This window comes from Tenrec ecaudatus, chromosome 2, assembly GCF_050624435.1.
Source record: "Tenrec ecaudatus isolate mTenEca1 chromosome 2, mTenEca1.hap1, whole genome shotgun sequence".
Classification (NCBI taxonomy): Eukaryota; Metazoa; Chordata; class Mammalia; order Afrosoricida; family Tenrecidae; genus Tenrec; species Tenrec ecaudatus.
The window spans coordinates 144471238-144494974 of NC_134531.1; the positions used below are offsets into that span (position 1 = coordinate 144471238).

The window sequence follows — 23737 nt, forward strand, 5'->3', positions numbered from 1 at the left end:
AGCCATGACTTTTTCAGCTGCCTCACATGTATTGAAAGTTGGACAATGAATATTTAAAGTACTCTGTGGACAGCCAGAATGTTCCTTAGGTACAAGGATAATGAGACTTCACCTCATGTACTTTGGACACATTGTCAACAGAGACCAGTCCTTGGAGAGGACGTCATACTTGGTAGAGTGTCAGTGAAAAAGAGAAAGACCTCCAGACCGAGATGGGTTTTACAGTGGCTGCAACAACTGGCACAAACAGAACAGAAATTTGTGAGAAGGATAATGTAGTACCAGCAATTGTTTCATTCTGTTGTATAAGACTGCTAAAAAAAAAAAGACTGCTATGAGTTGGAACTGACGTGATGGTACCTAACAACAGCAAACTTATAATTTTTATGTTAGTTATATGAAAACATACATACTGACAAACTGTCGCAAATTCAGTAATTTAATGATTTATTAAATTTTATTCCTCACATACTCTTACATTTATGTGAGAAATAAACTATTCGGTCTAAGGTATGTGTTTTATGCACTAGTGTTTACATCTAGTAACTCTCCAGTTGCCAATTGAGAGTCACTATTATAGGGATTCAAATATTGCCCATCCATCACTGTTGCTTCTTGGAAATGATAAGTTTCTTACACAATCAAATGATTGGAAAAACTGCTTTCTTGAGTAATTGCTATAAGTTTTCTTGTGGATACTAAGAACACTGCAATTGGCCTTGCCTCTATTTTAATGGTGGCCTTTGGGAAGCTCAGAGTTAACATGTCACTCAATCATAGCAGTTAAATGTCTTCTTATTGTTGAAGTTTGCTTTTCCGTGGACCTGATTTTTAATTTACATTCTGCCATTTTATTACATATATTTATTAAAAGTCAACTAAAATTCATTAAAGATGAAAACTAGTTGCCTTTGAGTCAACTGTGACTCATGGCTACCCCTTGTGTGTTAAAGAACTGTGCTTCCACCAGCCTGCATGATCATGAGGCGCCGAAGGGATCAGTTATGAGTCATCAAAGAACAAAAAATCATATCATTGTGTGCTCACCTCCACAGTGCGATCACTGAAGACAAATGTGAAGAAAGCTGATGGTGCCCAGCTATCAAAAGATATAGCGTCTGAGGTCTTAAAGGTTTCAAGGTAAACAAGTGGCCATCTGGCTCAGAAGCAGCAAAGCCCATATGGAAGAAGCACACCCAGCCTGTGCTATCATGAGGTGTCGATGGGATTGAGGTATCAGGCATCATCAGAACAAAAAATCATATCATTGTGAATGAGGGGGAGTATGGAGTGGAAACTCAAAGCCCGTTAGTAGGCAATTGGACATCCACTTATGGAGGGTCGCAGGAAGAAGATGAGCCAGTCAGGGTGCAGTGTAGCAACGGTGATACATAAAAGTTTCCTCTAGTTCCTAAATGCTTCCCCCATCCCCCCCCCCCCCCCACTATCATCCCAGTTCTACCTTACAAATCTGGCTAGACCAGAGGTTGAACACTGGTACAGATAGGAACTGGAAACACAGGGACTGCAGGGCGGATGATCCCCTCAGGACCAGTGGTGAGAGTGGCGATACTGGGAGGGAAGAGGGGGTAGAAAGGGAGAACCGATAATAAGGATCTACATCTACATGTGACCTCCTCCCCCTGGGGGATGGGCAACAGAAAAGTGGGTGAAGGGAGACATGCGACAGGGAAAGATATGACAGAATAATAATTTGTAAATTATCAAGGGTTCATGAGGGAGGAGGGCGGGGGAAATAGGAACTGTTACCAGGGGCTCAAGGGGAGAATAAATGTTTTGAGAATGATGAGGGCAATGTATGTACAAATGTGCTTTATACAATTGATGTATGTATGGATTGTGATGAGTTCTATGAGCCCCTAATAAAACAATTTTAAAAAAACCCTATCCTCCATAGAGTTCTATTCTGACACACATGGGGAGCTGTAAGTCAATGCACACCATGACAAATGGTTTGAATATGAGATAGGACATACATGGTTCCGTGGAAAATCAAACTCTTCTTAAATAGTGAGCTGTATGTTCGGCACTATACATGTATTTTCTAAATAGTGATACCTATATGCATATGTCTAAACTTCTTCATTCTCTGTTGAATCATGTTCAGAAGTCTAATGTTACCTGGAAAAAGCCAAGTCTAAGCATAATATTTCTTTTAAAAATATTTCATTCAATATGAATCCCTTTCGAAACCTTTGTCTACTTCAGTATTTCTCAAAAGTGGAGTGCCTTGTTGGAAGCAAAGCCCTGTTGAGACTGCAGCATCCCTAAGCTAGCAGATCTGAGATCACTGCTGGCAGTGGCTCTTCAAAAATCTTCAAACAGGAGTGGGAGGGCCCCACTCCCCCAGTGCATGTCTTTTTAAATTTTGTACTATGCACATATACCACTTGTTTTTAAAAATTTAATCCTAAATAAAAACCTGATTTTTTTGTGTGTAGACTTTTACTGAAAGCACACTAAAATTATCTTTAGGGAAAAAAAATTACAAGTCAGATAAACCCCTCAGGAACAGAAATGGGAGTAGCGATACCAGGAGGGTAAGGGGAAGGTGAGGAAAAGAGGGTAGGAAGGGGGATATGATCGCAGTGATCGACAGGTAACCACACTCACCCTCCCTCAGGGGTATAAACAAAAACCATGGGGGAAGGGAGAAAGCAGTCAGTGTAAGATATGAAAATAATTTATCAAGGGATCAAGAAGGTAGGAGGGGAAGGAAGATGGAGGGGGAAAAGAGGAGCTGATTCCAAGGGCTCAATAGAAAGTAAACGTTTAGAAATAATGATGGCAACATATGTACAAATATGCTTGATACAATTGATATGTGGATTGTTACAAGAACTGGAAGAGCTCTCAATACAATTACCTTTTAAAAAAAAACAATCCAAGGAAGCCATAGTCATTTTCAATAGAATTGTAAAATATTTCTCTATTAGATTCTGAACTCCTTGAGACCAAGAATTATGCCAGATTCCTCTCTGTCTTCTTGAATTTAGCAAGGTCGTTTATATATCTTAAGCACCCAGCAACTACATGTTGATGTGAATAGGAAACACAAACTAAGAGTTAGGGACACAGGTAAAAGCTGTTGAGTGATTCTGGTTGACTCATGCTCCTTTACCTCTTTTTTCTCTTCTCATAGTGGAGCTCAGAGTTAACTTTCTGACTCTCTGAAGCATAATCAATTTTATTGAAATCCCTTCAAAGAACTTAAAAACAAGTTAATAGATAATATGAAAAGGATCTCACTTGAAGGTAATGGATAGAGTGGGAAAAAGATGTGGAATAAAATATAAAATCATAAAAGAGCTTAGGCTTACTGTTCAGATAGGAATAGGTGGGATCCCTAAAACAATGCCCTTAATCTCCCTCCAGATCTGGAACTGAACTCGCCCCTGTGGTAGAATAATCAGCCATTTAATATCAACAGGGCAGCATTGACCTAAGAACGAAGTTCAGAGGGTTAATTAAGAAAGGAGGAATGGAGATAGGAAACCCTAGGAGAGAGTATAATAAGTGATGTTACATTGAGGGGATTGCAATGGATGAATTGAAAAAAATGTGTGTGAATTACTGAATGTAAAACGCATGATGACCTGCTCTGTAAAGCTTCACCTGATTCACAATAAAAAGCTAAAAAGCAGTGGCTTTTTCCAGTCAATTTACCCAAAGCATGGGATTTACATTTGTTTGTATGTTGCAGTGTGAGATTTTTCCAAATGTGACTTCACATTCCTTTTCTTTTTTACAGATATTTGTAGAATTTGACGGCTGTAACTGGAAGCAACACTCGTGGGTTAAAGTTCATGCTGAAGAAGTTATTGTGCTTCTGCTGGAAGGGTCGCTTGTGTGGGCCCCCCGGAAGGATCCAGTCCTTCTCCAGGGCACTCGAGTCTCCATTGCACAGTGGCCTGCCCTGGTGAGAATCTCTTATTGAGTAGGAACAGATTTGAATGTTATTCCTATATTATAATATCTTGTCAATAACTGAACTCTAGATTCCCCTCAAATTATGTCTTGCCCTTAATACATTTTTTATTTTTGCTGTGTAAAAATGTAGAGCTTTTTTATTTATTTGTTTTTTATTATTTTTAGGGGCTCATACAACTCATCACAATCCATACATACATCAGTTGTGTAAAGCACATTTGTACATTCTTTGCCCTCATCATTCTCAGAGCATTGGCTCTCCACCCAAGCCCCTGGCATCAGTTCCTCATTTTTCCCCTCCCTCCCTGCTCCCACCTCCCTCATGAACCCTTGATAATATACAAATTATTATTTTGTCATTTCTTGCATTGTCTGACGTCTCCCTGGATCTTATCTGTACCAGTGTACATCCTCTGGTCCAGCCAGATTTGAAAGGTAGAATTGGGATCATGATGGTGGGGGCAGGGAGGAAGCATTTAGGAACTAGAGGAAAGTTGTATGTTTCATCGTTGCTACATCGCACCGACTGGCTTGTCTCCTCCCCAAGACGAGACCCTTCTGTAAGGGGATGTCCAGTGGCCTACAAATGGGCTTTGGGTCTCCAGCCCATTTTTAACCTGAGATTTCAAAGGAAAAAATATTTTCTCTAGTATCCTGAAACTTTATATATTAGGTAATAGAAGAATACTTAATACTGCTTTCCCTGAAGAATCTTTTTATCTTTTTCATAGCCAGGTTTTAAAACACAATAATCCTTAAACATTTTCTTAATGATCAAGTTTCATAAAGTGAAATAAAATATTTGTGTTATAAATTTTAATTCTGAGAGTACCTCATTTCTTTCTAGCTAATCCTGTTTATCCAATTTAGGCACAAATGGTAACATCTTTTTTAAAAAATATATTGTCTCTGACTAATCAAATTAAAATAATACAACAAATATTTTTTACCTATGATCACACTCTAAGTGGGTTTTTTATTTTGTTTTGTTTTTAAGGTCACTTTCTCATTAAACTTTTAGAAGGGCCTCTGGTAAACTTTGTAGGTTATTCATGAAATTGTATTAAAAACTTACCCTTGTCTGAGGCGTTCTACTCATGTAAAGAGTTAGTCTCTGAAACCTCCGGGACAGTTTTACCCTGCCTTGTAGGGTCACCATGAGTCAAAATCAACGTAAGGGCAGTAAAACTTAGTTTTGTTTTGTTTTAATCATTTTATTGGGTGGGGGGCGTCTTTCAGCTCTTATTACATAAATCAATTATATCAAGCATATTTGTACATATGTTCCCTTTATCATTTCCAAAATATTTTCTACTTGAGCCCTTCGTATAAGCTTCTCTTTTTTCCCATCCCTCCCACACCCTTCTATCCTTGTGAATCCTTGACCAATTATATATTGTTATCATTACTTTGTATCTTACACTGTCTGCTGTATCCCTTCACCCACTGTTTTAATTGTGTGAATGTCCTCTTACTGTGTGATTAGTATTTATATGATTATTTTGGAAACCTCACCAAAAATTCAGGCACTTTAGAGATAATGAAAGTATAACTCTTTATTCTGAGAATTGACTATAATTTATCCTCCTTGAAGCTTGGCAAGATTAGTCAGGTCCCTAGAGAGAATGAGGAATTTCTTATTCCTCTTGTCCTTTTTGGCCATAAAATAAGAGTATTGCTCTGACTTTCTATTCTAGTTTCCTTCCTTTGATTATTTGAGGGGCAGATAGCAAGCAGGCTGAGAATGTTTTAGTTGATATTTACCAGCATAAACAATATGAATGAAGGATATTTTCTCCAGTGTTAGAGATTCGATTGAATTAGAATTTATTTTCTTTTGCAAGTTCTAATTAATTTATTTTCATTATATTTCACAGACTTTCACTCCCTTAGTAGATAAGTTGGGTTTGGGTTCTGTGGTTCCAGTTGAATACCTTTTGGATCGAGAGCTTCGTTTCTTGTCAGATGCTAATGGATTACATCTGTTCCAGGTACAGAAAAGAACTCTAGTTCTGAGCTTATTTTTTCCTTGGTAATTTCTTTGTTGATAAGTATATAGGATGTTTCTTTTAGCATTGAAATCGATACTTTCCTTTAATCATTTCCATATTTTAAAGTTTCTGTGCTCCCTTGAAAACTACATTCAGTAGCCAAAGCTTCTTTCATCTTTGTACACTCCCCCCACTTCACCTGAGAACTTAAGACCATAATTCTGAGGGTCTTCATAGAAGACGTGACTTCCTTCAGGTGACTGCTTCTGTAGATTAAAGTCTGAAGGGGCTCACATTATGTCAGTGGCAGAACAGGCTGGGAAATTGAGCTAGTTCCAAGCAGCATGAACAATTTAAGAGCTGAGGTGTATCTTTAGTTACAAAGAGAAAGTGAAAGTTAATCATTTAAGTAAACTAACATCCAAGTTAATAGTTTCAGAATTTAAAGAAGGTACAAAGTTGAGATTGTTATTTCTTTTTTTTTTTAAATTATTCTTGTTTATTGAAGTATTTGTTTCTCAGTTGCTGGCTGGTAGGTAAAAACTGGGAGATCTGGAGGAGTTTTACTTGTGATTTTTGGGGGTACTGATGTGGATTTTTTTGTTGATATGTCTCAATTTCTCTCAAAGGCAACAATCTTGCTTTATTCATCTTTATAATCTTGTTCTCTGTATGTTAAAGACACTCAGAATGTTAGATAAGTAAATACCAAAATAAATTAAAAAGACATTTATGGAATAAGTTGCTTGTGGTCAAGTAAGTATGAGAAAATGCTGCCAAAAACAGGTATCTTTGCTATGTGATTTCCCAGAGATTTTACCATGTATGCTATTTATGTAAAAATTTATAATATATAGCCCTGGTGGTGGCGTAGTGGCTTAAGAGCTGGATTGCTAACTTCCTGGAAAGCAGTTCGAATCCACCAGTTATTCTGTGGGAGAAAAAGAAGGAAATAAAAAGGGTCTCTACTTCCTTAAAATTTATAATATGTAATATACTGTAGACTGAATGCATAGTTTCTTTCAAAGCATCTTATGAAGATTAGAGTTCTAGAGAACATTCTTTGGCAAATGCTGATACAGAGCCCCCTTAGGGGTATGATTTTTATCATCTGGTTAGGTGTGTTGTTGATAATCATTTTAATGATGTTCAGTTCTCTTCCTTTATCTTTACCAGATGGGAACAGATAGCCAAAACCAGATTCTTTTGGAACATGCTGCACTTAGAGAAACAGTTAATGCTTTGATTGGTGACCAAAAACTACAAGAGATATTCAGCCGAGGTAAGACAGAGGGAGTCATTTGTTCTTAAACTCTGAATCAAGTGTTTGGTGAATATTGAGTGATAGAATTTGTACATATTTCTTTTTTGTGAATAAAGTTAGAATATTTCCAGTTAACAGGATATCTAAGATAGATTGGACAAATGAGATCTCACTAAAAGCAGGGCTTCCTCTTTATACTGTATTTCATAATACATAGTTATTATAAATTTTATTTTTAAAGTATGTATTAAGGATTTTAGGAGAATATTAGGCTTTCTACTCCCATTAAACAGTTACAGTCTTGGAAACGCACAAGGGGTTGCTATGAATCAGCATTCACTCAATGGCAATGAGTTTGTTTGTTTGTTTGTTTGTTTATTAAAGTTTTAACATGCACTAGACACATGCTAAGGCACTAGGGATGTAATCAGGAACTAGTCCTAATTGAATTTATGGTGTATGGTTCTCAAAGAATAAAGACTTGTTAAACACCAATAAATAACTTCTAATGCAAATTATATTCATAAAGTAACATGTCCACAACCTAATTCACATTAATATATAATTCTTATTTTTAAAATCATTTTATTGGGGCTCATTCAAATTTTATCACAATCCACACATACATCAATTGTGTGAAGCGCACTTAACATTCGTTGCCCTCATCATTCTCAAAACTCACTTTCCGCTTGAGCTCCTGGAATCAGCTCACTTTTCTTTCCCTTCCCCCTTCCCTCCCTGCTCCTCCCTCCCTCATGAACCCTTGACAATTTATAAATTATTATTTTATCATATCTTACACTGCCCAGCATCTCCCTTCACCCACTTTTCTGTTGCCTATCCCTCAGGGAGGAGGTTAGATGTAGATCCTTGTAATCGGTTCCCCCTTCTTACCCCTTCTTCCCTCCCGGTATCGTCACTCTCACCACTGGTCCTGAGGGGTTTATCTGTCCTGGCTTCCCCCTGTTTCCAGTTCCCATAATAATATTATTTGTAAGAATGCAAACAACTAAGCTTTTTTCAGTGCAGATACAAGGTTTGCCCAGGATGCTACACTGAAGGCAGACTGCTCGTTTTTATTTCCCTTCATGTTGACGTCTGCTTCTCTTTCTTTTTGGGCTTCCTAGTAACCATAGTTTTCAGTGAAATAGTGTCTTTGGTAAAAATAAATTTAAACAGGTAAAGGTAGGAAAACCTCTATTTGAGGAGGAAAGTATCGATAAAATTATATTTAATAAGGAAAGTTATGGAAGGAAAAATAAAGTGAGGGAAAGTTGGTAGGAGAGTAGAAGGAATATGAGTATGTAGAGAAAAATTAAGGAAGCTTAATTATAACTCCAAGAAAGAATATTCTGAAGTAATGATGTAGTCTTAAGTGTGCAAAGACATATGGGAAGGAGAGAGGAACTATCCATCTTGGAGGTCCAGCTGAAATGTCAGGATTGCATTACCGACTGTTAAAGAAATGTCTTTGAAGCTCTGTGGTCCTAGGAAGACAGGTGCTATATTTGTTCAGACTATTATTAGTGCAGAGGCTGGCACCCCATAAATTGAACTTTCTACCCACTGTTAATTGAAAGCCAGATTGCAGAATACAAATGGTGATTTATCACTTCTACAGCCACTTAACTTACTAATAGTGCCCTTAGTGAAGTGGCCTCCCATTCTTATGTACATAGCAAGTATCTAGTACATTTCCATAGTACATTTAGTTTTTAATTTCTAAGCTTCTTTCCCTTTCTACATTATTTTTTTCCATAAATTCTGTGAGCCTGGCTTCTCATTAATGCCTTCGGTGCAGCTTGATGAAATATCAATTGAAATGTTTCATCAAGCATCTGAAGCACTAGAAGCATTCAACTAGTCTATGTCAAGAAGTTTGGAAGGCAGCTATTAGCCAACTGAGTGAAAGAAACCCATACTTGTGCCCATTCCAAATACAGATGACCCAGCAGCCTGAAAACTATCAAACTAGCATTAATATCATATGCAAATAAATTTTGCTGAAGATAGTTCAACAGTGCTTGCAGCAGCGTAACAAGCTGACAGAAATTCAAGGCAGATTCAGAGGAGAGAAGGGCAGAGCACCACTGGTAGTATTGCTGACATCAGATGGATCTTGGTGCCAAGTGGAGAATACCAGAGAGATGTTTATTTGTGTTTTACTGACTATAGATAGGCATTTGACTGAGTGAATCATAACACTATAGATCACATTGAAAAGAAGCAGATTCCAGAACACTTCGTGGTGCTCATTACCACTTCTGACGCACGCTATGGTCATAATTTATTTTAGAATTAATACTAGAGTAGGCACAAAGAATGGGAAACTAAAGATTCCCTAAATGTCCCAGATACTTTTCTTTATTTTTCCTCTACCCTCCCATGAATACATTCCTTCAAGTCCCTTGGCTCTGCGATTCACTGCAATGCCCACAAAACCCCCTGAAACTACTGCAATGTCTCATTTGCTGGTGGGTGCCGGTAAGTCCCAAATCTGAAGGTCAAGCACAGGCAAGCCAAATGCAGAGTCCAAAGCCAGGTCTTCTTACTTCTGTAGCGTGGTCAGGAAAAAAAGATGGCTTTGATGGAGGTATGTTTGGTCTTTTAGCAGACTATACCCTCAAGGAAACAAAGGATGATGTCAAATCACACCCTCTAGTAGAGTAAAGATACCCCCTGAGGCAGCGGTCCTCAACCTGTGGGTCTTGACCTCTTTGGGAGTCAAACGACCCTTTCACAGGGGTCGCCTGAGTCATAACAGTAGCAAAATTACAGTTATGAAGTAGCAACGTAAAGAAGAAGTATAGCTGTAACCCAGGTGGGGACGGAGCATGATAGTGGGGGCAGGAGAAAAGTCAGGGGAAATAGAGGAAAGAGCTAGGAGGCAAAGGGCATTTATAGAGGTCTAGACAAAGACATGTACATGCAAATATATATATGAGGATGGGAAAATAGATCCATGTGCCTATATTTAGAGGTTTAGTATTAAGGTGGCGGAAGGACTTTGGGCCTCTACTCAAGCACTCCCTCAATGCATGAATACTTTCTTCTATTAAATTGGCATTCTATGATGCTCACCCTCCGGACACAACTGCTGAAGCCAAAGCGGGTGAACAAGTAAATGTGAAGAAAGTTGATGGTGCCCGGCTATCAAAAGAGATAGTGTCTGGGGTATTAAAGGCTTGAAGATAAACAAACAGCCATCTAGCTCAGACGCAACAAAGCCCACATGGAAGAACACATCAGCCTGTGTGATCACGTGGTTCCAAAGGGATCAGTTATCAGGCATCAAAGAACAAAAAATCATATCATTGGGTGCACACCTCCATGATACGATCACTAAGGACAAACGGGTGCATAAGCAAATGTGGCAAAGAAAGCTGATGATGCCCAGCTATCAAAAGAGATAGTGTCTGGGGTCTTAAAGGCTTGAAGGTGAACAAGCGGCCATCTAGCTCAGACACAACAAAGCCCACATGGAAGAAGCACACCAGCCTGTGCGATCAGGAGGAGTCAAAGGGATCAGGTATAAGGCATCATCAGAAAAAAAAAATCTTACCGTAATGAATGAATGGGGAAGTGCAGAGTGGAGACCCAAAGCGCATTTGCCGGCCACTGGAGATCCCCTTGCAGAAGGGTCTAGGGGAGGAGATGAGTCAGTCAGGGTGTGATGTAGCACCAATGAAGAATACAGCTTTCCTCCAGTTCCTAACTGCTTTCTCTCCCCCACCCCCACCCCCCACTATCATGATCCAAATTCTACCTTGCAAGTCTGGATAGAGCAAAGGATGTACACTGGTGCAGATAGGAGCTGGAGGCACAGGGAATCCAGGGTGGATGATACCTTCAGGACCAGAGGTGTGAGAGGTGATACTGAGAGGGTAGAGGGTGAGTGGGTTAGAAAGAGGGAACTGGTTACAAGGATCTACATGTGACCTCCTCCCTGGGGGACAGACAACAGAAAAGGGGGTGAAGGGAGACGTCAAACAGGGCAAGATATAACAAAGCAATAATTTATAAATTATCAAGGACTCATGAGGGAGGGGAATAAAAAAGAGGACCTGATACAAAGGGCATAAGTGGAGAGCAAATGCTTTGAGAATGATGAGGGCAAAGAATGTTCAGATGTTCTTTACACAGTTGATGTATGTATGGATTGTGATAAGAGTTGTATGAGCCCCTAATGAAATGTTTGAATTAAAAAGAGGAAGTAAATGTCTAGAAATGAGGGCAACATATGTACAAACATGCCTGATGCAATTGATGGATGGATTGTAATAAGAGTTGTACAAGCTCCCCAATAAAATGATTTTTTTTAAAAGAAAAGAAACATACAACTTTTCCTCTAGTTCCTAAATGCTCCCCCACCCCTCCGCCCCACTCTCATGATCCCAGTTCTACCTTACAAATCTGGCTAGACCAGAGGAGGTACATTGGTACAGATTGGAACTGGAAACACAGGTAATCCAGGACAGTTGATCCCTTCAGGACCAGTACTGAGAGTGGTGATGCCAGAGGGTGGAGGGAAGGAGGAAATGATCACAAGGATCTACATATAACCCCCTCCCTGGGGGACAGACAACAGAAAAGTGGGTGAAGAGAGATGTCAAACAGTGTAGGATAAGACAAAATAATAATAATTTATAAGTTATCAAGGGTTCGTGAGGGACAGGGGAGCAGGGAGGGAGGGGAAAAATGTACAGCAACAAAGGTACAAATGTGCATGACACAATGGATGTATATATGGATTAAGAGTTGTACGAGCCACCAATAAAATGTTTTTTTTAAATGAGAATGTCACGGTGCCTTGGACCCAGCCATTATATTTTCAGTTACCTCATCATGCATGTGAAAGTTGAGCAATGAATAAGGAAGACTAAAGAATTACTCTATATAAATTGTGGAGTCAATATGGAGTTGGCAAAGAATATTGAAAGTGCCTGGGACTACCAGAAGAACAAATAATTTTATCATGGGGAAATCCATCCAGAATTTTCTGCCTCCTTAGAATCAAGGATGGGAAGATTTTGTCTTTTTTTTTTTTTTAATTTTAACAATTTATTGGGGCTCATACAATTCTTTTCACAGTTCATATATATACATACATCAATTGTATAAAGCACATCTGTACAGTCTTTGCCCTAATCATTTTTTTCTCTTTTCTTCTTTTACATTTTATTAGGGAGGGAAGATTTTGTCTTATGCTTTGGACATGTTATCAAGAGAAACCAAACCAAACAAACTGTCATTGAGTTAATTCCGACCCTATAGGACAGAGTAGACTGCCCCTGTGAGCTTCTGAGACTAAATTTTTATGGGAAAGCTTCATCTTTCTCGAATGAGCTTGTGGTTTTAAACTGTTGATCTTGAAGTTCCCAGCCCAGTATGTAACCCACTACACTACTAGGGCTCGTTTCAGGAGAGACCAGTCCTGAAAAAGAACATAGTGCTTGGTAAAGTAGTAGAGGGTTAGCAAAAGGGAGAAGACCCTCTAGGAGTTCGAGTGGCACAGTGGCTGAAACAGTGAGCTCAAGCATAACAATTTTGAAGATGGTATGGGATTAGGCAGTGTTTTCTCTGTTGTACATTGGGGCGCTGTGTGTCAGAACCAACTTGACAGCACCCAACGATAATATTAGTATATTACTTCCTGAATTCGAGGATTGGCACAAATTGGGACCAGGGGCCTAGGAGATTCTAAGGAATTTTCAGATAATTTAGATTTATAAAAAAAGTCACTGGGCAAAAATGTTTATTCCTTATCGTTTTCCTTCTGCTTTTAGAGATATTGTGAAATACTGCCTAGCAAAAAATATTGAATACTGACGGATCTCTCCTTTAGGTCCCTACAGTGTTCAAGGTCACAGGGTCAAAATATACCAGCCAGAGGGGGAAGAATGTTGGCTCTATGGTGTTGTAAGCCATCAAGATTCTATCACCCGTCTTATGGATGTGTCTGTAACCGAGGTGAGGGTCTGTGTTAACTACTTCCAGTGATAGTGTAGAAAAAGAGCATTTACCTACATGTAAAGATACAGGTTCCATCCTTGGGTCTGTATCACATAATGGCTGTATGACATTGAGAAATGCAGCTCTTATTTCTTAAACTTAGTTTTCTCATCTGTAAATTCAGATAATTCATGTAAACTTCTGCTGACCTGAATACAGTTTTGAGGCCTGACATAATGTATTTGAAAGTGCTTTGAAATCTGTCAAACAATATAAACATGTAAGATGATGTTATTATTTTATCTCGTATTTGTAAAAGATAGCTATTAAACGCCTGGTCAGTTAGCAATTGCTTCTACACTACTTCTGCCACTCTCCCTTAGGTGCCAGGAGGGAAAACTAGATTTTTTCTAATGAAATAAATAGAAATCACACAGTAATTACAGATAGTTAGAGAATGAATTTTTTTTTTTTGAGAATGAATTTTTGAGGAAAAACAGTAGATGGATGTTTTGAGACAAACTATGTGTTTATATTTTTTATTTGGTTTCTGGCTTTCTCGCTATATATGTATACATGTATACATGTATACATGTATATATACACACAAATTATATGTGTTTTGCTGAGTTACATCTCTACAGTTTTTCTAAAATTGTTAAAATGATAAGAGTTTCATTTAGATTTTTAAAAATGATGTACATGTATATAAAGTAATACTGCAAGCCAACCCTCCTCCCCTTGGCAAATATCACCCTCTCTCCAGTGGTATCTTAAATTTCGAATACAGGAGACTTCAAAAAGTTTGTATAACAATTCTATTATGTCATTCCCATTTTTCCATGAGCTCTTGAAGCCCCTTGTATTTTGTCTGCATGTGTGTCTATAATATTTCATCTGTTTATATAATGGTGATGTAGTGGTTAGGTGTTGAGCTGCTAATCTCAAGGTTGGCAGTTCAAAATCACCAGCTCCTCTGATGGAGAAAGAAAAGGCTATCAACTTCCATAAGGAGTTACAGCCTCAGAAACCCACGGGGGAAGGCAGTTCTACCCTGTCCTGTAGGGTTGCTGTGAGTTAGAATCAACTCTTTGGCAATGAATTTTGGAGTTTTGAGTTTATATGATGTAGGAACCCTAGTGATGTAATTGATTACACTTCGGACTTCTGAGCAGTTTGACACCTCCAGCTGCTCCTCAGGAGAAAGACACAGCTTTCTATTCTCATAAAGAGTTACCTTCTCAGAAACCCACCGGGGCAGTTCTCCCCTGTCCTATGAGTCAGAATCCATTCAGTGGCAACAAGATTTATATGATACATAAGTATATAAAGTACCCTCAAGTAGCATATGATATACAGTTCAAAATTTACCTTTTCAACCTAATTGTATACTATAGATATCTTACTGTCTTAAATATATAGACAGATCTGCCTTATTTTATTTAGATGTGTAATATTTCACTGTATAGATGTATCATAACTAATTTAATATAGGTGGATCTTTAAATCATTGCCAGTATTTTCACTAATATAAATGATAAAAACTAAATATTCTTGAGCATATATAATTGTATGCTGTTTCACATTATTTATTAGAGTAAATTTCTAGGTCAAAAGATAAGTACATTACACTTGATATTTTTTGTCAAATGAATCCCCCCTAAATTTTTTATTCTTTGACAGTAATGCTTTTCATGATTGTTGTTTTTAGAGACTTTTAGTGTCCATGATATACAAAATGAAAAGGTTTTAGAAATGCAGGGCTTGAAATTGACATCCTTAAAAGTGACATTGGACATTGACTCCCATATATACTCGTGTAAAGCCGAATTTTTCAGCACATTTTTATGTAGTTTTTGTGGTAAAATTAGGTGCCTCAGCTGATATTCGGGTCGGCTTATACTTGAGTTTATAGGGTAAGTTCCTTAATTATTTAGCAAGTATTTGAATGCTTACTGTATTTAAGATATTATTTTAGGCAATACTGTCATCACAGTGAATGAGATGACAGAAATTCCTGTTGTCTTGGAGCTTTTGTTCTAGTGGAAAAAGATAATTGTATATACTAGAAAAATCAATAAATTATGTCTTTGGTGACTAAGGTTTTAAATACCTTGTTTTTCCCCTCTCCGCCCCTTTTGCATATTCTTTGCTGTACTGCACCTGTCCTAGAGTGGTGACATCAAGTCGGTGGATCCCAGGCTGATCCACGTGATGCTGATGGACAGCTCGTCACCGCAGAGTGAGGTACCGTAATGAGTTGAGTCTCTGAGTAGACTCACAAGCTTGCATTATCTTGTTAATCACCTTTGAGATTTAGCATTGGCCACTATACATTTCTTGCTTGCTTCATGCCTGTCCAGGTACAAGATAATAGTTTCAAGAGAAACAATTTTATTCATGGCTATGTTTCCTGGTGGTTTTAAAATTTAAGCCCAAACTATTTATTGGCATCTAATTCACATATCATACAAGTCAACAGTCCAATCATATTAAGAAGAGTTGTACAATCATCACTACAATCAATTTTAGAACATTTTCTTCTTTCTTGTGCTCATTGTTATTAGCTCCCTATATCCCCCCACCACCCCAGCCTCCCTGCCATTTCCCAAAGAAACCATTAATCCAGTTACTGTCTCCAACCTACATTTCAAGTTCTGAAAGACATACCAAACACACACATGAAAACAAACTAATAATAACAAAGTAAAACAAAGAAAACAGAAAATATGAAAAACTTCACCAAATTTAAAATGAACCAAAAGGGAGATCAAATGTTATGTTGTTAAATTTTCATCTTACTGCGTCTGCAATAGTACACTTTCCTATGCACTCTGCATGTAGCAAGTGTGTTAGTCCAGGTTGGCTAGAGAAACAAATTCATAGACACTAAGCTCCTAACAAAATGATTTTTTTAAAAAAAAAGAAGAAAAGAACAGTGGCAATATATGTAAAAAAACAACTCTCACTCTCACCTTATGTAAATTTTGCTAATATGCTGGGTGATTACTTGCAAAGGAATGTTTTACTCTATCAAATTCAAAGTAATAAAATTTAAAAGTATTGTAAAGATATCACTTATCTTGTAGGGAAGCAAGGTCAAGGATGGCTCTTAGACTGCTAACCTGAAATATTTTTTGTATAAAATTTTGTCAATATTATTCTGGCAAGTTAAAAGTGTAACGCGTTGGTTTTTATAATTTCTTACTAATTAAGACCCTAAAGAAAATTTGGCATTCATGACTCATATTAGTATTTCATTGATTTTGACAGGGTGTCAGTGACATAAAGTGAAAAGCTATAAAACTGTCTACTATTATATCACCCTTTAATAGAATGACTCTTAATTAAGAATGTTTATGTCATTCAAAATAAATATTTAAAATGGGAAAAAAGAGCTTTATATCAAAGAGTAATTGTGTATTGAGAAAACACCCCAACCCTGTCCAGATCAAGTCCATACATCCAATATTAACCCATAAGTCCGATACCAGTCTATAAATTCCTCTTCAGACTCAAGCAGCACATGCAATGACTCCAACTGCAGAAAGATCACAGCCACAGAGTCCTATGGATCCAATGGTGGTGGAAGCTTCTCAGCTCTAGCGTGGGTCTTCATGTGGCTCCTCCAGCTCCCGGGCTCTAACTCCATTAGCGTAGCTCCATCTGCCTTGTCATCAGGAATGTCTCACAGGGAGGAAGACAGGAGTTCCTAGAATCCTCAGGAGAAGGCCATGCCCATACAGAGGCCTCACTGGCTATGACCTGATGGACAGACTAGACTCCACTCCTTCTCAAGTCGACAGACTATGTAACTGCCACAGCAAGGCAAATACTCACAACCCTGCACTATGGTCAGAAGAGATTCACCAGAGGCATAATCCATGTGTATTTCCCTGTCACTTCTTTTTTTAACTGAAATAACTTTAAAATCGGTCAAAGGGGCGATAAACTAATATGACATTTTAACCTGGCTGTATCTACCATAGTCAGCTGTACAATGTTCTCTGATAACAAGACTATTCACATCCCTCCACTATTCAGAGGGGATCCACAGAGGCTTAATCCATGCGTGGACCTGCAAATGGATTTTGGGCTTCCACTGTCAGCCATCGCCTTCGGCAAACCAGGTGCTCGTTTAAGGTTTGATCCCATTCCATCCTTCGGATTTGGATTTTATTATTTACAAATCCTGAATCACATAAGCTGGTGTGCTGCTTCCATGTGGACTTAGTTGATGGCTGCCTCACTCAGATGGATGCGTGTTTGAAGATGAGCCTTTAAGACCCTACATGCTATTCTTTCTGATAGCTGCGCATCATCTAGTTCCTTTGAAACACTTTGCTATAGCACCAGTATCTTCAGGGATCTCTGAGTCAGGGTGAGCAGCAAGCAGGGCTATGCCATAAGAGCTAAGTGTTCTTAGATTGGGGTGGTTTAAACTTTTTGTTGTTAATTTGTGAAGGTTTACAGAGGAGATCATTAGTACATTCAACATTTTGCTCCTAGAGATTCTTTGTATATTCTCCCAGGACAGGTATATTTAAAATGTATAGAAGTCAATGAAAGCTGTCGTAAGTAGTGCTAACATTCATGGCCTATCCACTAACAAACAATAGAAGAGAAGCTAAATTCTCTTTTTCTTTCCTTTTGTTCAGGGTGGGGAACCTTTTTTCTACCAAGGGCCATTTGGATATTTCTAACATCATACTGGCCGTACTGGTCAAACTTTTTTTTTTATTATTACAGGTTCTTACAGCTCTTATCACAATTCATACATATATCCATTGTGTCAAATACATCTGTACATACGTTGTCAGCACCCTTTTCAAAATATTTTCTTTCTACTTGAGCCCTTGGTATCAGCTCCTCATTTTTTCCCTACCCCCTTCTTACCCTCCCTCCCACATGTCCCCTTAATAATTTATAAATTCTTCCCTTTTTTTTCATGTCTTACACTTACCGCTGTCTCCCTTTACCCACTTTTCTGATGTCTGTCCCCCTAGGAGGGGGGCCATACGTCAATTATTTTTATAGGCTCCCCTTACTCCCTCCGCCTTTCCTTTTCTCTCCTAGTATTGCTGCTCCCCTTATTGGTCCTGAGGGGTTTATCTGTCCTGGATTCCCTGTGTTGCAAGCTCTTATCTGTACCAGTATACATGTTCTGATCTAGCCAGATTTGTAAGATAGAGTTGGGGTTACGAGGTTGTGTCTCTTCTTTATGGTCCTTCTGATAGGGGGAGTCCAATTGACTTCTGATGGGCTTTGGGTCTCTACTCTGCCCTTCCCCCTCATTCCCATTGATAAGATTTTTGTTTTGTTTTAGATCTATGATGCCTGGTACCTGATCCCATCAATACCTCATGATCACACAGGCTGGTGTGCTTCTTCATTGTGGGCTTTGTTGCTTCTCAGCCAGATGGCCGTTTTTTTATCTTCAAGCCTTTAAACTGGTCAAACATTTAAGTAACTCACCCCTACTATGGTGGCTGAAACTGTTTCATTTTGGTGAGACATGTGATAATAGCTAGTATTGAAGATTTCTTAAGCTTTATATGGCCTGTGAACCAGAAGTGTGTTGTCATCCCCTGCTCCCCCTGCCTGTATTAGAGAGTAGTGAGCTCTGAGGGAGTCTGTATTCTTTATTCCCAAAAGGAATCACATTCTGGTAGGTGTCTAGTTCAGTGCTCAGCACACAATGGAGTACTCCACAATTACTATAAACCAGGCTAACTCTTGATTTACTCACAAATCATCAGAGGCTTGGGGTGCCTGGCCTCATAGAGCATAAGATGCTTTTTTTTTCCCTCTTAGTATAAATTGTTCATCCCTCTGCGGTGGGGAGTTTATGTTGATTATTGTGATCAGCTTCCCCTTTCTCCCCCCACCTTCCCCCTACCATTCTGGCATTACTACTAAGCTTAAGTAAACCAAGAGTTAGCGTTTTTCTCATCTCTTAAGACATCTATTAGGGAAATTGTTCTCTAAGATTGGGGAAAACATGAGACATTGTTCTCTGGGAGCCTTTGGGTTCGTTCTTCAGTTTAATAGTGGGACTGGGAGCTCAGACGGTGATACCATGTCAGTCGTAATACAAAATTTCCAAATCATTCTTGACTGCTACCTTCAACATCTCACTTCACTACATTTTGGGCTCTTATTTTTACTTTTTACTATTTTAAATAACATTTTCCAATCAATAAATCTTTCGTGAATGTTCTTGAAATTAGGTCCAGCTGTCTGTATATTCCTCCAAGTATCTTAGCATGTGTATGATGTTGTCTTGACATAGTCCTCCCTTATCATCTTTACCCAGTCATGCTTGACTTAATAAAAACAAGATCAGAGTAGGCACAGGAACACATTTAATACTTCTTTACTCCTGAATTTTTGTTAGCTGTCAAGTCAATTCTGACTCATGCTGGCCATATGTGTAATAGACTGAAATGATCCTGTGGGATATCTTTTTCGTGTATTTGCATGGCTGAAGACAGCTATTGTTTTGAGAGTGTTTTAAGGCCTGTTTTATTGTCTCTTATTTCATGCATTCATTCATCACCTATTAATGTGCCAGCTAGTACTGAACAGCTGGTCACAGAAGCGAGCATTGACTGCTCTTTGTGTCCCAGTGTACCTCCTCCCATGTGAGTAGCTCACAGCAGTAGAAAATGCATATAAGTGGTAATGGCTGGGAGAATAACAGTAGGAGGTTGCTATGAACCGGGCTCTGCAAATTTGCTGGCTGAATTAGAAGCAGTTGTTGGTTCTTTCCTTTTCAGTTTTGCCATGATGTGAGTTTTATCTCAACAAAGTGCAGAGATACTGTGAGAGTTGAAACTCAACAACCCTGCAATGTTTTTCTGGGTCTTTCTACAAGCTTTCTACCTCTGACAAAATGCAGTTGGAATTTTTCTGTTGTTCTCTATTAGCAGAAAATAGCTTTCCTTCCGTGACAAGTTTCCTTCTTCTACATGCTCAGGCTTCCACTGGTTTTACTGTACAATTATGAAAGTTTTGCCAGGTTTTACTGTAACTCAGACTCATGGTCACCTCAGCATCTCCAAGAACTAGTGTGGATGAGTAAACAAGAAAAAAGAAATTTCCATGGTAGCACTTTTTAAATTTACAACATGGAAAACTGGTCATTGACAGAGGTTAAAGAAAAGATAGGAAGTTTTAAAGCAGATCAATTAAAAAGTACTAGGCAAACAAAACTAGTTCTTGAATGAAAGAGACTTAGATAATATTAACAAAATGAGGTAGAAACCTAAATAAATCTAGAGCTTTATTTAAAAGTTGGAGAAGGTAATTAAATAGGAAAAGATGGAAATGAAAGCACCTCAAAAATGTAAAAATATAGAAGCTAGAATTAGGAAGATAAAATTTGGGAATGTCTGTTATAACAGTTATAATGATTGCAATAAAGACATCTATTCAAAAAATCTAAACATACAGGGGCAATAAAAAGTCAATTAATTACATTAATAAATATGATTAGCTAAATAACCATATTTCACTAGCTTATTACCACATCACCACATGTTATCTGCATAAAAACTAAACCGACTTCATGGTGGGATATACACTAAGAATGTTCCAGAGAATAGTTTTTACTACCCAACATTGCATGAGAGACTGATAGCTGTGTCTGCTGCCCCCTAGCCTTCATCCTTTCAGTGACAGTGTATTTAGACATGGCAATTATTCCTCTAATCCTGTATCCTTTCACATTGTCTGGCTTCTCAAAGCACAAGCAAGATTTTATGAGATTGCTGAAGAAATAACAGAGCTAGCAGTTTGGCTTCTGAAAGCCTGCATTTTACCCTACCCCCACCCATTTCTATTGCTTTGATTGAGTCCCTATAGTGTCTATGAGAGTAATTCTGACTTTTTCTTCGGCCACAGACTCACAAATACTGATTTTCCTATTGTTAGCTGTTTCAAGACAAAACTATTTTCTACTTTTGAGCTTTTTGTTCAATGTGTTTTCAGTTAGGAAGGCATTTTGAATGAAATGGGGAGCACCTTTTATTTTTTGAGATAATATTTGTATTCTGATGCAATCAGCGGCATGCATATGTCCCATGAAGCCTCTGGTGGTGGTAGTGGAGTGCGATCTGTTCTTCAGCTTCTCAGAGTTATGCAGCCCCCACCAGATGGCAATAGGCACTAAAAGTGGAATAGCAGCTGCCCATTAACCCTCAGAGGTGGAAAAGGTAGGTGAGCACTCTATTTTCTGCTGGTCACCAAATAATTAAGCTCTTCCCAGTTTTTAGTGACTTCTTCTGGATAGAGGAGATGACATTTTAGTGCATGCAATGCAAATTTCTGTCAAACAAGGAGAAAATTATGTTACTAGAAAAGGCTTTTTAATTGAGAAACAAATGAGCTGCCAGCTTTGTAGTGTACATTGTAAAAGAAACTGCATCATTTTTTTCCAAGTTTTAAAGTCCATTTGAAGAAGTAGTAAATTTTATTTCAGTAAAGGTTTCTAAATGAACTAACCTCTAGTAATCATTATCTTGAACGGCAGTGGGTAGGGAGCTGGAGTGTAAATTGAGTCACAGGAAGACTGGATCTTTTGGATAAAGAGAAAGTCTTAAAACTAGAAATCTGTGTAATTTGACTGCTTCTAAAGATGGGGAAAAGTTAATGGTTTATGATTTTCATGGGATGGTAGGTCCCTTGTAATCGTTTTTGAATTTTGTTTTGTAGGGAGGTACATTAAAAGCAGCGAAATCTTCCAAAGGAAAGAAGAAAAGAGAGAGCGTAGAGGGGAAAGATGGCCGGAGGAGGAAAAGCCCTTCAGACCCTGGGTGTGACTCTGCTTCAAAGAAAGTCAAAGGAGACAGGGGAGAAGTAGACAGTAATGGGGGCGATGGAAGCGAGGCGAGCCGAGGTCCTTGGAAAGGAGGAGAGTCAATGTTGGATCAGAGAGCCAAGCAGCCACCGGCTACGTTTGTTCCCCAGATGAATCGCAACATTCGCTTTGCCACTTACACCAAAGAAAACGGCAGAACTCTGGTGGTGCAGGATGAACCTGTCAGTGGGGACACACCAGTACCTTTCACTCCATATTCTGCAGCCACAGGTCAAACACCTTTGGCTACAGAGGTTGGAGCTGAAAACAAAGAAGCAGGAAAAACACTGGAACAAGTTAGCCAGGGCATGGTGGCTTCAACAGCTGTGGTCACTACGGGCAGCTCCACCCCAACCACGGTGAGGATTTCAGACACTGGCCTCACAACAGGGACTGGGACAGAAAAACAGAAAGCCAGCCGGCCACAGACCTTGGGAGAGGTAAGTTGCTGCAGCAGCAGATTTGCAATCTGTGTTCCTCTTTTACCCTCCCCTCCACTGCTGTTACACTAGAAAGCTTCTCTGCTGTCACCGGGAAAGGGCATGTCGGAGGTGTCTTTAAATTGCGCTATCTGGATAGGCTTTTACTGAATTGATGAAGTGACCCTTCTCTCTTTGGACAGACGTGTATATTTTAATAACTTTATCAGCTCTAAAAAGTCACCTGAACAATTGAGCTAATAAAAAAACTGATGATACAACCCGATGTAATGAGATGTTAAAATAGATCTGGTGAGGAATCATTTTAATTCAATTATCTTATGTAGTTCACATAGTGACTGAGCCTCCACCAGGCCTATAAGAAGCCAGGTTAATGAATTACAGTGTTGATAATAGAGAGCACGATAATTAAGTCTGTGCAAGCTACCATTACCAGCCCCTGACTTAGTTCATTTTCTGTGGTGTTTTGTCGAGTCTGGACTTCTTGCAAAAATGATATAGTCAAATGATGATGGAAAACATGTATATAAATATGCTTGATACAATTGATGTATGGAATGTTACATAAGCTGTAAGAGCCCCCAATATGATTTTTTAAATCATTTTATTAGAGACTCATACAACTCTTATCACAATCCATACACACATCAACCGTGTAAAACACATTCGTACATTCATTGCCCTCATCATTCCCAAAACACTTCCTCTCCACCCAAGCCCCTGGCATCAACTCCTCATTTTCCCCCTCCCATCCCGCTCCTCCCTCCCTCATGAGCCCTTGATAATCCATAAATTACTGTTTTGTCATATCTTACACTGTTCGACGTCTCCCTTCACCTACTTTTCTTTTGTCCATCCCCCAGGGAGGAGGTTATATGTAGATCCTTGTAATCTGTTCCCGCTTTCCACCCCACCCTCCCTCCAATGTAATGATTTTTTTAAAAAAGATAGTCATCCAGGTTTGGAGAATGGATGGGGGTTGTATTGTTTTTTTTCTCTTTTTTTTTCTCTCTTAACATTATCATTTTAGCCCTTACCTGGAAAAATTGGATGGAATTAATCACATTAGTGGTTTTTTTGTTTTTTTTTTTAATTTTTTATATTTTTTATATTAGTGTTTTAGTGTCTAGTTTGCTATGTTTTTATGTGATAAATATACACAGGTATTATTAATAAAATGGAATTTTCATTAAACATAAGGTGGCTTCCTGACTTATCAAAATCAGTTGTATAATCTGACTTATTTGGCCAAGTGAGTATGATTTATGGTACTCATTAT

The 23737-nt window shown here is 38.5% G+C and overlaps 1 protein-coding gene across 1 annotated transcript in view; it reads left to right on the top strand.

The window, feature by feature from the left end:
* The window catches only part of KDM3B (lysine demethylase 3B), an 85746-nt gene that overhangs the window by 27277 nt on the left and 34732 nt on the right, over positions 1-23737 (top strand). The window contains exons 2-7 of the mRNA XM_075541622.1: positions 3773-3940; positions 5829-5942; positions 7119-7224; positions 13052-13176; positions 15331-15405; positions 21874-22458. Coding sequence (XP_075397737.1) covers positions 3773-3940; positions 5829-5942; positions 7119-7224; positions 13052-13176; positions 15331-15405; positions 21874-22458 — 1173 coding nt within the window. The remainder of the gene's footprint in view (positions 1-3772; positions 3941-5828; positions 5943-7118; positions 7225-13051; positions 13177-15330; positions 15406-21873; positions 22459-23737) is intronic.